General features: G+C 33.9%; 1 protein-coding gene across 23 annotated transcripts in view; it reads left to right on the top strand.

Moving 5' to 3' along the window:
• Window positions 1-17,721, top strand: part of Erc1 (ELKS/RAB6-interacting/CAST family member 1) — a 502,961-nt gene that overhangs the window by 176,624 nt on the left and 308,616 nt on the right. For all 23 annotated transcript variants that reach the window (XR_005731973.2, XM_040281166.2, XM_040281167.2 and 20 more), the window contains 3 exons: window positions 3,042-3,179; window positions 4,636-4,776; window positions 5,459-5,599. Coding sequence is in view for 22 of the 23 variants with exons in the window: in XM_040281166.2 (XP_040137100.2) it covers window positions 3,042-3,179; window positions 4,636-4,776; window positions 5,459-5,599 (420 nt within the window). In the remaining variant the exon portion in view is untranslated. The remainder of the gene's footprint in view (window positions 1-3,041; window positions 3,180-4,635; window positions 4,777-5,458; window positions 5,600-17,721) is intronic.

The raw sequence follows: 17,721 nt of genomic DNA, 5'->3' as shown, positions 1-17,721 counted from the left end.
CCTTCTCACTGGTGGCAATGTGTCCAAAGGAAACAGTCTTAGTGTCCACTCTTCTTTTTTCATTTTTTGAGATCCTTCACAATGGAATGTTTATTCCTTTAGCAGTAAATAGGAGTCCAAAAATAGCCTTCCTTTTCCTCCCCTCCAATTCAGCAGCCAAATCTGTCTAGACAGCTGGAAAACTGAAAAAGAAAATAGCTTAGGGATAACTTGCTAGTTGATCTTTTACCTGACCTGATACCTTTTGCACCTAAGTATATCAGTAGAAATTTTTACCAGCAAAGAATAATGGGTTATTTTAATAGTTTAACTACATATGAATTATAAAAGTAGAACTGTTAATATTTTAATTTCTTAATTTCTTTCTAGAGGCTGATGATGGAGTGGATAGAAGGGTATTATTTTTTTATATGCATGTGTGTAAGGGGTATATTAGGTGGGCTCATAAAAGATGACTCTGTTTTCTTGTCTGTAAAACTAAACTTATTCTTGAAATTTTATTTTAAATAATGGTTCTTGTCCTGCCTTTCTTCACAAGAAAGTACTAATCAACAGCTTGACCATGTGTTTTTTTTGTGTAAGGCCTGTGATAGCACCTATAATGACGTGCACATGCACAGCTTTTAAAATATGTAAATACCAGGGCATTGTAGTCTGAATGTATATGGAATATTAAATTTTGAGTGGTAAAATTTTCTGTAGGGGTTGTAATTTTACCTAAGTTTTGATCCACATGAAATTCTGTTTATTAAATTAAAAGAAGACTAATGCTTTTTATTTGTGAGAACTCTTTCACAGTATGCTGTGGACCCTTTTTGGCACTGAAAAGACTAGAGCTCATTTCAGGTGTTTCAGTGGTTCACCTGTATAATTACTTCTTTGTTGAAGAATGAAAATTCAAGCCTTAGAGTATTCCTTTTAAACTCTTAGAATTTACTAAGTGTTTAAATACTTAAATCTCTTTCCTTAGCTTGTTTGCCCTGCTTCTGAAATTCTTATTGACTCCAGAGAGTGGCTCCTTTTTTTTTTTCTTTCCAGTGGAATGAAACAGGTTCTTTTTTTAAAAAAAGTTTTTTTGTTGTAGGTGGACACAATACCTTTATATTTTTTTTTTATTTATGTAGTGCTGAGGATTGAACCCAGGGCTTCACACATGCAAGATGAGTGCTCTACTGCTGAGCCCCAGCCCCAGCCCTGAAACAGGTTCTTAAAGAACTTTTATTAAATTGATTAATGTAAGAAAGTATCTGAATATTGGATCCAGGTTTCTTTTGTAGTTTCTTTCTTGGCATGAGTTTATGTGTATGCTTATGTGCCTGAATACAGTTTATGAAAGACCAGACTTACATTATATTTATTTACTGATTAATGAACAGTTTTTTACTTAAATCCTGATATGGGGCAGATACGAAGGTACAAAACAAGGTTGTAGGGGCAGACACATGTCTACTCACAGAGACGTATAAAATAATTACATATGATCAGGACTTCAGGCTATAGTACATGGAAGGATAGGGGTGTGTGTTGTGTGTATATGTTGTACACATATGTATATATGTAATGGAGCACAAACAATGATCATGGCATTCTCATGGTAAAAGCAAGAAATTCTTCCCAAAGGAGGTAACAGTTATATTGCATTCTGAAAGCTATGTGAAGTACTAGTTCTAGTACTAGCTCTGATAGTATTCTCCTGCTTAATTTTTCTACTACATACTTCATTCATTCATTCTCTTCATTTCTTTCTTCATTTGTTTTTTGTACTAGAATGTAAGCTCTGTGAAGGCAGGGATTTGGGTGTGTTTTGATTATTTCTGTATCTTCATTGCCTGGAAGTATATATGGCAGATAGCAGGAACTGAAACATGTGTTGAGTAAATGAATTAACTTTGTGAGTTTTAGAGTAAAGGAATTATTTTTAATTTTTCTTTAGTTATTCGGAATATTTCTGTAGGCCTGGGACTGCAGCTCAGTGGTAGAGTGAGTACTCTCCCTAGAATTTCTTAATTTTTTGCTTAATATTTTTCTTTCTGTGTACTCTAATCTCCCTAGTGATAGCATGCTATGTCCACAGTTTTTTCAAATACATCCCTTATTTTCCATATGTCTTATTCTCTTAGTTCCCATATCTCTTTTCTGAACTGATCCATTTTGCTATTCTTTTCCATGGCTGTATTTAAGTTCCTTTAAATTTCCCCTCCACAGCCATCAGAATTATCTAAATAAAATAGCCAGGCCATTTCTGTGCTTAGTAATCTCTAATGATTTCTAGCTTTCTACCATAAATTCTCCTTAGAAGGCATATAAACTCATCTGTTGCTTAGCTTCAGCTATATAACGGGGAACTCTCTTTCCATGTCACCATATAATAAAAATGGGTCTCTTTATTTTTCTTGGTGTTACTCGTGTCTGACATATAATAAAGAACTCAATAAGTTTTTTTTAGTAAGTGAATGCATGTATGTATGAAGGAATGCATGACAATAAGAACTTTTACTGTAAATGTTGTTTTGATAAAGGATGATATAAAATCTAACAACACTAGCATTTAAGAACAGTTTTTTCTTTATGTAGCTGATTTGTCTTTCTTACTGTCTAGCTGTTCTATATTCTGTTCTCGATTTTTTGTGAAATAATCCTTCTTGACAGTTGTAGTGTCATTTTAGAAGTTAATCCCACTCTTGTGGCTTTCCTATGCAATACCTGTCTGCACTTCCATCTCTTGTGTTGCATCTTTCTCTCAGCTGCCTTCTTTATTTTTTTAGGGATTTGTGTGTGTGTGTGTGTGTGTGTGTATATGTGTGTGTGTGTGTATATATATATATATATATATATATCTCCATATCTATGTGTATGCTTTTTCTTTGTTCTGGCTGTAAATTTTAGTCTTAAGGTTTTGCATGTTATTCTGAAAGTTTTAGGATTAAAGGATTTCCACAGAACACACATAGACAACTCTGATCTAACTTTCAGTGATTTTTATAGTATGTATTTCCATTTTTCTTAATGTCTTTTTTTCTTTTTAATGTGAATGCATACAGATTGAAAATCTTCAAGAGCAACTTAGAGATAAGGAAAAGCAGATGAGCAGCTTGAAAGAACGAGTCAAATCCTTGCAGGCTGACACCACCAACACCGACACTGCCCTTACGACTTTGGAGGAGGCCCTTGCAGAGAAAGTGAGTCTTGAAGATAAAGTGAAGGGTCTGGACACTTCACAGTCATGTTTCTCTTGATTTCTCATTAATTGAAAACTGCATATAGAATACAGAAGAGATCCTTTTTAGCAAAAGGAAAAAGAACTCTACTGTACTGTTGCCAGTATACTTAGTGTAAAGGGGAAAGCAAATCCATTTAGTTCTTGTCAATTTAAGCGCCTGCTCCCAGGCAAGATGGATTCCATGCTAGAGGGCACTGGCTGATTTTTCTAAAGAATGAGCCTTATGATCCTCATTTGCTGCTTTCTGAAGAAAAAGAAAATTTCTTTTTATTAATATGGTCAACTAGAATGTAGGAATGTGAGACATTACCAGACATTAACTATATCAGGAGGCAATACATAGTCTTCCTCCTTTACTGTTTACTTTGGTGCCTAATATTTTCATAGATTTTATTCATTAATATAATGTTCTTATTAGTTTTCTAGTCTGGACCTTCCTACTTTATACTGCTTTATGAGTAAACGTTATTTTTCATAAATGGTTGACTAAAGAACTATCCTATTCTGGCCAGTGTTAATGTATTTTTTGGGCAGTGGGTGGTATTGAGGATTGAACCTTAGGGGTGCCTTACCACTGAGCTACATTCCCAGTCCATTTTCATTTTTTGAGACAGGGTCTCACTAAGTTGCATAAGGTCTCATTAAGGCTGGCTTCGAACTTGGAGTCCTCCCGGCTCAGTCTCCTAACTTGCTGGGATTTTAAGTTGCTTCTGGCTGGCCAATGTTAATGTCTTAGAAGGTGGTTTGGATAATCTCTATGCAACATTTTAATTGGATTATTTTAAAGAGGCAGGGTCACTGTTCCTTAAGTCTCCTTGACTCAGAAGGCTTCAGGATAATATGCTAGGATCAAGCCTTCCTCCCTTAATATACTTAGAAATATCACTTGGAAATGTACTTAACATTGCTCAACTTTGTAACTTCCTGAGCATCTGTTGACAGACATAATTTTAAATAATTTTTCTTTTCTTTACCCTCCTGTATACTTTAGGCTCAACATTTCATAGTCTCTTCCCTTCCCTTTTCTTGATGTGTGAATTGTGATTTCCATTGACTTGTAGTCAATGTGTGAATTATAAATAAGAAATATTAGTTTTTGTCCTATGGGTGAGTATGGAAATTTTTAGTTATTTGGGAATTGAATTTAAATGGGAATATTTCAAGAGACTATATTGGTGATATCTGAATATTTGAAATTATAGGAAAAGAAAACTGGAAGTCAAAAAAAGCAAAGCCGGAGCTTTGTTATGACAATAAAGGAAGGAAGAATAAATTTTTAAAAAGTGAATTGTTAAAAAATTTACCAGTCTTTTGAACAGAGGATAGAAGTGTCACTTTATCAGCTAAAAGTAGAATTACAGTCATATTAAGCACAGAAAGGAATTTCTTCATGTATTGATGTGTTTTGTCTTCAGGAGCGAACAATTGAACGCTTAAAGGAACAGCGGGACAGAGATGAGCGAGAGAAGCAAGAGGAAATTGATAACTACAAAAAAGATCTTAAAGACTTGAAAGAAAAAGTCAGCCTGTTGCAAGGTGACCTCTCAGAGAAAGAGGTTAGTTAAAATCACTAAAATGGAATTATTTGGTTTGCTTAGTTATTGCATTGTTGTATGTATGTTTTGTTGTTTATGTTTTATATATGAAAAGTATTTGATGGAAGATTTTAATACTCTTACAGCAGGCTTTTTGTGAATGACTCAAAGGATATTTCAGGAGTTTTGCAAAGACATAATAAAATTGGTTTATTTATTCTCTAAGTTTTGCTCTCTCTTTCATCATGTTTTGTGATGGTTTCTTACTTGTTAATGGTATTTTTATATATTCTAAAATAACTAAAACCTGTTACATGTCATAAAACAATAATGAAAGAGCTTTAGGGTGTCTCTGAATTTCTTTCCAATACCTTTAGGAAAATTTGTGGAAGTGAGTTCCTAATAGAATACTTCCTTTAGAAGGAAAAAAATGTTTTAAGTTTATGAAGCTATTAAAGTTGACTCCTTATATTCACAAAGCTTGATCTACTTTTGTTTTGTGGGAAAGAGTATGTATAGTTAGAACTCAAAGTCACTGTTCTTAGAAATCCATCTTATTTTAATTAATACATAAAAGCTAAAGCTAATATTGTTTTATAGTTCAGGAATGTTCTTGAAATGGAAAGAAACTGCAAGCCACCATGATAGTAAATTTCAAATTTTCAATCTGCATATTTATTCTAGGTTTTCTTGCTTCTTTTAGGCTTCACTCTTGGATCTGAAAGAGCATGCTTCTTCCCTGGCTTCCTCAGGCCTGAAAAAGGACTCAAGACTCAAGACACTGGAGATTGCTCTGGAACAGAAGAAGGAGGAATGTTTGAAAATGGAATCGCAGCTGAAAAAGGTTAACAAAAAGTTTCTCATTTTCTTACTTTGTTTTAATTAAAAGCACAGTAGGTAAGTCTAGGGTGTTTATATGGAATAATTTACAAGTGGAATAATAAACCCCCAAAGTTTGAAATGGTAATTTGTGTCTTGATTTTTTTTTTAAGTGTTCTTAGCCTACTTTATTTTATTCATTAGAACCCCAATCACTTAGAGAATTTATAGTTTAGAGGAAGATTAAAATATATACCTCCCTTATTGATGACATTTGAGACTATGATGTAAAAATCTCAATTCTGTGATATTTTCCTCCATTAGAATTAAACTTCCTGAAAGGAGATAATGTAACAGTGGTACTTAAACACAATGAAAATGTTAGGAATGGTGTAGATATTTATTTATCATTTATTTCTTTGCTTTATACTTCTGTAATATTTAAGTAGCAATTCATAGTTTTCAGAGCCCTTTCGATTTTTAAATCTCTTACCTATCTAACTTTATGAGAATTGAAACTTAGACTTCTGAGCAATTACATTAACTGAATTCAATTCATTGACTGATGAATGAAGGGTGGAGCTTAGTCTTGAGACTTCTACTTTTGCTCTTTTTCCATAGACTAACATGTTATTTTCATTTAGGAAATCATGTTCTGAGGCTAAGGAAAGGAAGAAAATCCAGTAGCTTAAAGTTACTTTCGAATTGTGTGGGGAAAGTCCTTTATTTGAGATTAAGGATTCCAATTATAACCAATTTAGATTTGACTTTTGTATATTTTTTACAAGTCCGTAGAATATATTTAATAAACTATACATGTACATAAATGTGCAAGTATCTTAAGGCTGTAATAAACAAAAATCATAAAACCATTTATGGCTTACATTCTCCATTTTGCTATATAATGGCAACAGCTGTATTTTGACATTAGAAGGTTGGAGGTAATTTTCCATTTGAAGTTGTTAAATGTATTTAGGGTTGTAAAACAGAAGGCACTTCCAGGAATAATGTTATTAACATTCTAAACTTGTTTATTTGTGACAGTATTACATTTTCTTTCTATTTGTTATATTTGAGACCCATAGTGCATCATTTATGGTCTCTTTTATGTTAGGTTTTTTTATCTATATTTATGAGAAAATATATAATTGGGAAGAGGAGATTGGTGGCTTTCTCTTTCTCTGATTTATTACTTCTGTCCATGTCTGTTTTTCTTCTAAAATATTCCTATGTTTTATTTTAAGCAATTATTTCTTTTCATTTTAAAAAATTGTGCTGTATATGTATAATAATAATTGAAATGCATTCTGCTATCATTTATTAATTAAAAAATAAAAAAAGAAATTGGGTACTATATCACATATTATTTCCAAATTCTAGAATATTAATTTTACCAATGTTCAGCATGACAGGCATGGGACATGGGACGGAACATTGTCCCATTTTACAGAATATCTTAGGATAGCCATTTATTTACATGTGACTTATTTGCATATTTGACTGATATTTTATATGGAGGGTAGAAGACAAATGATATTAGATAATGATCATTCATCACAGTCCTTGTTTTCTGCAGCTGGAAGCCTGGAATGTGTTGTAGATCCCATTGTCAGCAGGATTCCAGTTTCAGATTCTCATAAAAGAAAGGTTTTTTATATGTTTTGTAAGATAGAAGAGAATAACATGTTGTGATTGTCTGAATTACTCATACTCATAATGTCCAGTAATGTCTTGGAAAGAACTCCCTTTTTTGCTGAGGAAACTGAAATCGTCATCAGAGTTGTGGTGTGATCTCTGTTTTCTGGTTTCCTGTATACTAGCAGCAGCTTTTTTGACCTTCATCCTTATAATGAGTTTTATTTTATCTATAAAAATATGCTTTTCTTAAAATGCCTTGAATAATTTATTTTCCTGGAAAAATCTAATAAAATTATGCAAATTATTTTCTAGCAATAATTCTGAAATAATTATGTTTAGTCATTTGATTTCTTCTTTTCCTATAAAAAGTTATTAAAAGAAACCTTATTTAGTTATTTCAATAAAAAAAGTTCATTACTGATATTTCCCTATTACACTATTTACACAGTACAGTACTCTAATCCCAGAAAGCAGTTATTAATTATACTTTTCCAAGCTTTGGTCTTTGTGGTCTCTGGTTCCCCTACTGCCCCTCCCTCCTGACCCCTGCTATCTTTGTGATATTATAGCCAAACCCCTCCCTCTCCAACCCATGCTAGGGGTTCAACCCAAAGCTTCAAGTGCTCACACCTCTACCCCCGTTCTCTAGTTTTAACTGAGTATTTATGTGATTCTATTTTTTCTCCTTTCTTAACATATAAATTATACTTATTAAAAATTTCTTAAAATTGTTGTCCTGGTGTTTGCAACATAATTTTAGCTAGTGTAAAGTACTCTGTCATTGCTATCCCACTTCATTTGCAGTACAGGTATCTTAAATAGAATATTCATAATTTCTTCTTCTTTTCCCTTATTATATTGTTACCATTCATTTCATTTATCTGTAGGCTCTAATCACCAGACATTTTTACTATTACTTTAAATAGTTATCTTTTAGATCATTTAAGAAACATAAAAGATGCAATTTTCGTTTCACTTGTTGTCCAGTTTTTTCCTTTCTTTGAGTATATCGTGTCTGAGTTTCTGACCTCTTTCATTTTCCTTTCTCTGAAGAACAACTTTTAATTTCTTGCAGCACATGGCTTCTCACAGTGAATTCCTCAATTTTTGTTTTTCTCCTTTTCTTTGGAAGAGTAATTACAGTGTATCTAGATTTCTAGAATGGCATCTCTCCCTTCCAACACTTTTAAATACTTTACCTCTTTTCTTCCTGATGTGGTTTCTTTGTGGTATAACATATGGTCTATTTTGGAGAAGGATCCATGTGCTGCTGGGGAAAAAAAAAGTGTATTCACTCGTTGATGGAATATTCCATACATATCTGTTAAGTATAAATTATTGATTATTTTATTGGGTTCTATAGTTTCTTTGTTTAGTTTTTGTTTAGAAGGTCTATCCAGTTGTGAGAGAGGTGTGTTAAAGTCACCCAGTGTTGTGTTGTGGTCTATTTGATTTTTGAAGTTAAGAACACTTTGTTTGATATACATAGACATCCCATTGTTTGGGGCATAGATATTTATGATTGTTATATCTTGTTGATGTATGGTTCCTTTGAGTAGTATGAAATGCCCTTCTTTATCCTTTTCACTAACTTTGAAGTCCTCTTTATCTGATATATGAGGATAGAAACCCCAGGTTATTTGCATGGTCCATGTGAGTGATACATTTTTTCCCATCCTTTCACTTTTCATGGGCTCGTGGATGTCTTTTTCTGAGATGAATCTCTTGAAGACAGCATTTGTTGGGTCTTTTTATAAAATCCAGTCTGCCAGTCTGTGTCTTTTAATTGATGAGTTTAGGCCATTCACATTCAGGGTTATTATTTGAATATGTTTTGTATTCCTGGTCATTTTGGTTTATTTTTGGTTTTTAATTTGACATTGTTTATCCTTTGATTGGCCTTTCCATTAGTATAGTTCCTCCCTTTGCAGATTTTGTTTTTTCATTTTTTCTTCATGGAATATTTTGCCAAGAATGTTCTGAAGTGCAGCTTTCCTGTTGTAAATTCTTTTAACTTTTGTTTATCATGGAAGGTTTTTATTTTGTCATCAGCCCTGAAGCTTAATTTTGTTGGATATAAGATTCTTGGTTGGCATCCATTTTCTTTCAGAGCTTGGTATGTTATTCTAGGATTTCCTGGCCTTGAGGATTTGGGTTGAAAAATCTGCTGAGATCCAAATTTGTCTCACCTATATGTAATCTGATTCTTCTGTCTTGCGGCTTTAAAATTCTACCCTTATTCTGTATGCTAGTCATTTTCATTATAATGTGCTTTGGTGTAGATCTGTTGTAATTTTGTACATTTGGTGTCCTCTTATATTTGATTTTCCAATTCATTCTTCACATATGGGAAATTTTCTGATATTATTTCATTGAAGAGATTATACATTTTTTTCTCTATCTCAATAAATCTAAGATTTGGTCTTTTGATATTTTCCCATAATTCTTGGATGTTCTGTTCATGATTTCTTACTATCTTCATTGTGTGGTAAACTTGATTTTCAAGATTGAACATTTTGTCTTCATTGTCTGAGCTTCTGTCTTTCAAATGATCTAATCTGTTGGTGATGCTTTCTATCAAGTTTTTTATTTGGTTTATGATTTCTGGGTTTTTTTTCCCCTTCAAAATCTCTATCTATTTCTTTTTTTAATTTTTTTTTTTTTTTTAGTTTTAGATGGACACAATATCTTTATTTTGTTTATTTTTATGTGGTCCTGGGGATCGAATCCAGTGCCTCATATATGCTAGGCTAGTGCTCTACAACTGATCAACAACCCTGACCCCCTCTATCTCTTTCTTGAAGTAATCTTTTGCTGTCTGTCTCTCTTATATCTTTGTTCTTGTGATCAATAGTTGCCTGTAATTGCTCTCTTATCTCTTTGTTGGAGTGATCAATTTTTGCCTGTATTTGCTCTCTCAGGTCATTCTTTAATTTGCAGATCATTTCATCTACATCAATGGATTCTGTTATTATAGTATCTTGGTTTGTTTGTGGCATTTTCCTCCCTTGGTTTTTCATGTTCTCTGTGTGTCTTTCTTTCTTGCAGTGTGAGTCTGAGGTATTGTAGTTTCTACCCTATAATCTTATAGTGTCCCTGCAGGTTATGAATACCTCACCTTTTAGGGGGAGATCAATGTTTAATGCAACTAATATGCAGCCATAAATTAATTAGATTCTATTTAGACATTTACAGTTTTGCTGCTGTAAACAGAAGTGTACAGTTATTTTCTACTATATAGCCAGTAGGTTTGCATGAGGGTTTATAGTTTCTAGTGGTGGACAGAGAGAGAAGGGAGTGGGTAGGATGTGATGTTTATGAGATAGGATGTGTGTGAGAATATAGAGGTATTATAGATTATAGGACAAGTGGGGAATCAAAAGAAGTTGGCTGTTAGCAGGAGAAAAACAAACAAACAAACAAGAGGCAACCCCATGCAAGGCTCCCTGTTGCCTCTGCAACAGGTTGGTGACTGTTAGCACACCTAGTAGGGACACCTCTGGTGCAACCTGGCCCACAGAGACTTTGGTGACTGTCTGCCATGTCCTGATTGTTGTCCCTAGATAGAAGTGGCCACGTCCCTAGTTGGTGGTGGCAGTAGCGTCAAGCCTGTAGGTACCTTGCTGTTGGGCTTCCAGGCCTCAGTTGGTACCCCAAGATGGAATCTGTGCCAACTAAAGATGGCAGAGGTCGCAGTGGAGGTAACCCAAGATGACAGTAGAGGTGTCCCAAAATGGAGTCAACCCCTTTCAGAGATGGGGCGGGAAGGATGGGCTGTGGGATGGGGTTGGGCGGCCTGTTCGGTTATTGACACACTGTGGCATACAGTGCTACTGGCTGCCTCCTGGCCCTGTTTATTGTCCTGTCATGGAGATTACCATGTGCGAAGGGCTATGGAGGTGGCTGCAGTGTTCCAAGATAGAGGTGGTTTGAGTGCAGCCCCACTTGGTGGGATAGGGAACCTCAGCAGCTGCAGGGTGTTCCCTTCTGGACTCCTGGAGAGGAGGGGCATGCAGGGGTTCCAGGCCAGGCTTTGGGCACTGATGTGGTTTCTAATGACCAATCTGATAAATTTTTTTTTTTATAAGATTTGTTTGTCTCTCTGAGGACTTTCAGAATTTTCTCTTTGTTTTCGTCTTCTGCAGTTTGAATATGAGATGCCTTAATACTGATTTTTGTTTTGCTTTGGTGTTTATCCTGCTTGATAATGGGAGCTTCCCAGTTTGATAAGTATCAATAGTTTTAAAATATTCTCAGCTATTATTATTTAGATTATTTCTTCTATTCTTTTCTCTTTTTTTTCCTTTGGGTATTAAAAGTATGTATATTTCATCTCTTGAATTTACTTCCCGGGGGCTGGGGTTTTAGCTCAGCGGTAGAGTACTTGCCTCGTACTTGTGAGGTACTGGGTTTGATTCTCAGCACTACATAAAAAATAAATAAAACAAATAAAGATATTTTGTCCATCTTTTAAAAAATATCTTTATTTTAAAAAGAAAGAAAGAAATTACTTCCCAGACAGTTCTTGGATGTTCTATGTTGTTTCTTTGTCTCTGAATTTCAGATTGGAATGCTTCTGTTGACCTATCTTTAAGCTCACTAATAGTCCTTCCCCCCCCCCTAACTTACTAATCAACCTATCAGAAGCATTCTTTATTTCTCTTACATGTTTTTGATTTCTGGTATTTCCTTTGGATTCTTAGAGCTTCCATCTCTCTGCTTAATTATTCATCTATTCTTGGATGTTTTCTGATTTTCCCATTAGAGCCCTTATTGTATTAATTATACTTATTTCAAATTCTCTGATAATTCAAACATTTCTGTCAAATATGAGAGTCTGGTTTTGTGTCTCTTCAGACTATGATTTTTTTCTTGTCCTTCAGCATGCCTTGTAATTTTTTTGTTGAAAGCTGAAAAATTTTTTGGATAGTAGAAATAGTCTGGTAGTATAATACTTGTCTGTTATCTTGGCTAGAAATTGGGCTATATTTAGTTTGCTGTAGGTGCCAGAAGCTTCAGATTCCTTTTGCCTGTGGGCTTTGCTTTTCAAAGTGAGTCTGCATCTTTCATTTCTTTTCAAATGTAATCCACTTTTACCATACTGGAGCCTTTTGGGGTGGTAGTAAGGGATAAGAGAGAGTGAGATTCACAATCCTATGTCTCAGTATTACATGGGCCTATCTTCCTGGCTGTGATCTTCACAAGCCTTTCTCAGTTTTGGTTTTCTACCTTTAGGTTTGAATGGAAGGCTAGAGGGGGTTAGAGTAGGTGAGATGTCATCCTTCTAGGTGGGATAAAGCTCTGGTAAAATTTTACCCCAGCCTTTAAATAAACGCTTTGAGCGTATTTCACAATTGTTATTCTTTTCTCTTCTTCTGCCAGAACCACAGAGATTTTTCTCAGCTCTTCACTTAAAAAATCTGGTGGGGTTCCTGTGGTTGTAAAGTATATGAAAGTATGGTAAAGACCCCTAAAACTCTTCCCCCTCTACGAGTTTCTTACTGTCATACTCGGCCCCCAACAATTCCTCATGATGACCCTGCAATTGCTTGTATGAGTTGCTTCTGTTCCAGATGAGTAGATCTCATTTCTGACTCTCCCAATATATGTGTTTCTCCATATTTTGGGTGGCAGTTTGCTCTGCCATCTCAATTTTCTAACAGGTCCAAGAAAAGTCATTAATTTTCAGTTTGTTCAGCCTTTTGTTCTTATCCTTTTAAAGGTGGCAATGATGACACCCAGTGTCTTTTTGCATGTTGGAGCTGACCTTACTATAGTTTTCCATGCAGAACAGACCTATTTATTCTTTATGAAGATGCTTACATGATTTTTGACATTTAAAATAAAATCTAAAACAACAAAACAAAAATGTAGCTTATTGGCTATATCTGGAAATCACATTTTTAAAATTAATACATAAATATTTATGAAATTAGTAAGTGAACTATCCGTAGGAATTTGAGAGTAGATTTTATCATGAAATTAGTAAGTGAACTATCTGTAGGAATTTGAGAATAGATATCTGTGAATCAATAATATGCCAGTTTTATACAGCTTTTTTTCCTGCAAAATTTCAAATGAACTCAGGTATCTTCCCACATTATTAGCAAAGGGTTTTTAAGCTCTTATTAATTTATATTGGAAATTGGCAAGAAAAAAAAGCTTTCACTTTTTTTAAAAAAGGATCTTTCTGAGAATAAATGAGCGCATTTTTCCTAATTTAAGATTGAGATTTAAGGCAGTAAAATGTGGGATTCAAAACAATTGTTAAATATTGTTTCTGATTTTACCTCCTTCTAACAATTTCTAATTCCATGGCATTACTATATTTAAAAATAGGGTAAGTAGTGTCATTAAGTTTTTAAATTTGGTATAATTTAAAATTATTTTAGCAGGTTATACGACCTAAAATTCTGTTATATCTTCCATAGTAGCAGGAAAAGTTTTTGCTTTATAGCTTATTTGTAGATAATAGTACAAAATTGTATATGTATACTGTTTGGCATATTTTCTTCTTTTTCTGAAAACCATAACTGGTATAAGATTAGTGTTCTAATTTATATTTATTCAAAAAACTTTTTACAATTGAAATTTTTGAAGTAGGAAATGTCTGTCCTTGGTAATTTAACCTGTACCTGAATTTTGGTATTCTTTGTCATCAGCATGAGCAGCATTATTAAGGAAAAGATTGAAATTCAGCTTTTTTCTCTCTCTCTCTTTTTTTGTGGTGCTGGGGATTGAACCCAGGGCTTTGTGCATGTGTGGCACGTATTCTACCAACTGAGCTATATCCCCAACTCTGAAATTTAGCTCTTGAGTTATGAGAATTTCTTAAAATGCCAGATTCTTTTAAATACCCGTTTCTAGGCTCTTGAGTCTTTAATTAAAGCTTTTTTTCAAAAACCACATTTTTTAACCTTTTATTCTTTTTTTGCTCATTCTATTCTTAAGCCATTTCCTTCTGTTTCTCTTCATTTTTTTTCCTTCAACTCTTTTGACTCCCTTTAGTATCTAGAAATGGTATTGGGGCACTAATCCAAGCCATTAAGTGACCTGGCAAACCCATATACAGATGTGGTTCATATATTTTTGCACAATTTTCCAAGTGGAAAATTGAGTGTACTTGACCTTCTATCTTTACCTTGCTCATATAGAAACTTAAGAATTTAAAAAAACAAAAACAAAACAAAAAACCCCACAAAACTCTTTCTGATATATATTAGGGTGAGTTCAAACTCTTGAACATAAGATATGTTTATATCTTGAATTAAAAGTTTTTAAAGAGGAAAATTCTCCCCTAAACTTTGGAAGAGGTTTCCATTCTACTGCTTTCTCCCTGTGTTTTTTTTGTTGTTGTTGTTGTTGTTGTTGTTGTTGTTCTCAGTGGGTTAATTCATTCAGGGCTGCTTCTCTTTCCCTTTGCTTTTAAGTAAAATCATTTGTGGCTTTTAACCACACCACTTTGGGGGTAGAATTTTGCTAACACATTAAAATCCAAATCTGCCAGTATAATCTCCTTTAAAGGCCATGTTTAGAAACTGAATTCTCACAACTGAAGGAACCTGACACAAAAGAAATTGGTAAAGAACATAATTTTAAAATAATAGCTGTTACTTCCTTAAAGAATTTAAATCAATTTATATAAATATCTTTTATTGAAGCTACTTTGCACCAGAGTTTCCTCAGTATATGTATTTATCTTTTTACTATGTATTTTTAAATAATTTTAAGGAACCATATATGTTTTGTTGTTTATTGAATAAGATCCCCTTCTTAACCTTTACTTCCTCATTAAATAATTTATACTTTGAAAATAAGGATTTGGTTATCTGCTTGATTCTATAATTGTATATATTTTAGTACGACATATGAAATACAAAAGAACGAAATCCTTGCCTCCGGTGTATGTGTATTGAGGTTTTAATAATGTGAAAGGTAGGCAGTTTCCAGTAGATCAGCACTTGAGAACAGAGAGCTTAACCTGATTAAGGATTTTTAAAAAGGATTGTTCATGGTTTAGTTTTTCTTGTTATATAGTACTGTTATTTCACTGAAGTTTGCAGTTTTTGCTTCGGGTGATTTTGACTTCCTGATATTCTAGAAGTAGAACATGTAAAATATACACATTTCAAAACACAGTTTAACAGACAATTAAAATTTAAAGGGTTAAAAAAGCAGTGAGGGGAATGAGGCCATGAAATTAAACATCCAGAAAATATTTTTCTAACTGTTGCTTTGAGAAGAACTCTGTGGCCATAAGATATGTTTACATCTTGGATTAAATGTCATTCTACTATTTAGAAATTTGTTTTAAAGAAATGTTTATAAAACATTTGGAAAATATCTTTTTTAGAGTTTATATTTTTTAAAATATAAAGTTGCAAAGGTCTTTAAAGATGTTTAATATTCTTAGAATTTCATTTTAACGTGCAAATGTACCCAGCAAGAATTTGTATGTAAACTTCTCTGGTACCAGAATTTGTTATAATTAGTAAGGGAAAGTTAATATATTTTTTATTCTTCCCCCCTAACTTAATTGACTTTTCTTTAAAGTTGGTCATTGGATCATCCTGTAGGCTACATTTAACATTACACTTATATAATTGATTACTTTTATCCTCTTCCCAATTCTTCTTTTCTTACCACTTAATTCTATGAACTGTTTTAAATCAAGGAAAACTCTTTCACTGCTTGTGCATATTCATTTGTTCAACAAGTAATTGAGTTTCTACACTAAGTCAGTTTTAATGGTGGGCACTGAGGATAGAAACAAGATTACCTGCACCCTTGTTTTCATAGAATGTATATTCTCTATCAGGGAAAATAGATACTCACACAGGTAGTTGTAATAAATCACAGGGTGTGATGGAGTGCACATCAAATCTAGATTAGGGTCACAGAGGACTTAACAGAGGAGACATTTACTAAGCTGAGACCTCAGAGTTAGGGCACTTCAGCATGTATGAAGGCCTAGAACACTGATGTGCACTAGTTACATTGGCAGAGTTATAAATAAAACATTTATAATAAGTGATTATAAGTCAGAGTTGTCTTAATAGTATTGAATAGCAGCAGACCTTCGTGTTTGTTTCTACAGTCTTTTGTGCCCCTTATTTTGAACCTTCTTCTGTCGCCTATTTCATTGTGTCCTTCCTCAGTTATTCCTGCATTTCTTTGCATCTTTGGTCTTTCTCTTTTTATTGTTTCTTCCTTTTTGGTATATAAATATGGTCAGCTTTCTACAAAATAGCTCCCTCTATACTTCCTCCTCTATTTTCTGTTAGACATAACCATATTTGAAAAGTTTTTGTAGCCTTGTCCTCCCCATAAAAGACTAACTGCTATAGGAACTTTCCTCTTAAAAATCTAGCAAAACAGTGTGAAACAACTGATTTTTAGATATTGGAGAAAATCCAGTGCAAAACAGTGATGTCCTTTTATCTTCCGAACTTGTAGTTCCTTAAAATATACTTCATAAGTTAGTTAAAGATGAGGGAAGCCATTTATGATGTATTTTTTATTTTTTTTGGTGCTTAAGGATTGAACCTATGGCCTTGAGCATGTTAGGCAAGCATACTACCAATGAGCCACATCCACAACCCTAAAGAAGCCAGTGTTTGGATAGATAAGTACTTTTTCTTCAGGAATTAAGCCTTAAATAAATGAACTTGGTAAAAGATTTAATGGAGCCAGATGCAGTGGTACATACCTATAATCCCAGCTACTTGGGGGGTTGAGGCAGGAGGATCACAAGTTCAAGGCCAGCCTGGGCAATTTAGTGAGAACCCTGCCTCAAATTTGAAAATAAAAAAGGTATGGGGATATTACTCAGTGTTAGAGCTCCCCTGGATTCAATCCCCAGTACTGAAACAAAGATTTAATGCTTGTTTGTAGGAAGAGGTTAAATAAGGGTGCTTTTTTTTTTTTTTAAATTTGTTTGTTATTTTCTGGCACTGGCATTAAACCTGGGGTCTCACACATGCTGGGGAAGCACTCCACTGCTGAACTCCACTCCCAAGTTCCCAACCACCCTCCTTTTAAAAATTTTAATTTGAGACACTTTATTTAGTTGCTCAGACTGGCCTCAAACTCAAAATCCTCCTGCCTCAACCTCCTGAGTAGCTGTGATTACAGGCATGTGCCACCTTACCTGGCTAGAATTTAATCTTAGATTTATAACAAAGCATTTAGTTTATACAACATTTCTCATTTACTAATGGTAGTTTGCATTAGAGCTTTTCAAAGAATTTTCTAAGAATATATCTTTGACCTTTTAATATATTTTTCAAAGCATTTTAAGGGACTCAATGCATTCTTAAAGTATCTACATAATTCTGGGTACCCAGAGTCTTGTGATTCACACATTTGGTAAAGCAGCATATGGGAGAAGGAAATGGAAATAACTAATGGGACATAGGTCTCAGCAATGGTGCTATCTGTCAGATTAGCAGTGAATCCTGCTAATACTTTTGATACTGTTTGGCAAGATCAATAGCAGTCTTTGGTTTA

Source organism: Ictidomys tridecemlineatus, chromosome 6 (genome assembly GCF_052094955.1).
Source record: "Ictidomys tridecemlineatus isolate mIctTri1 chromosome 6, mIctTri1.hap1, whole genome shotgun sequence".
NCBI classification, from domain to species: Eukaryota; Metazoa; Chordata; class Mammalia; order Rodentia; family Sciuridae; genus Ictidomys; species Ictidomys tridecemlineatus.
Note: the sequence above shows the minus strand (reverse complement) of the source record. Positions and strands in the feature narration are given on the sequence as shown.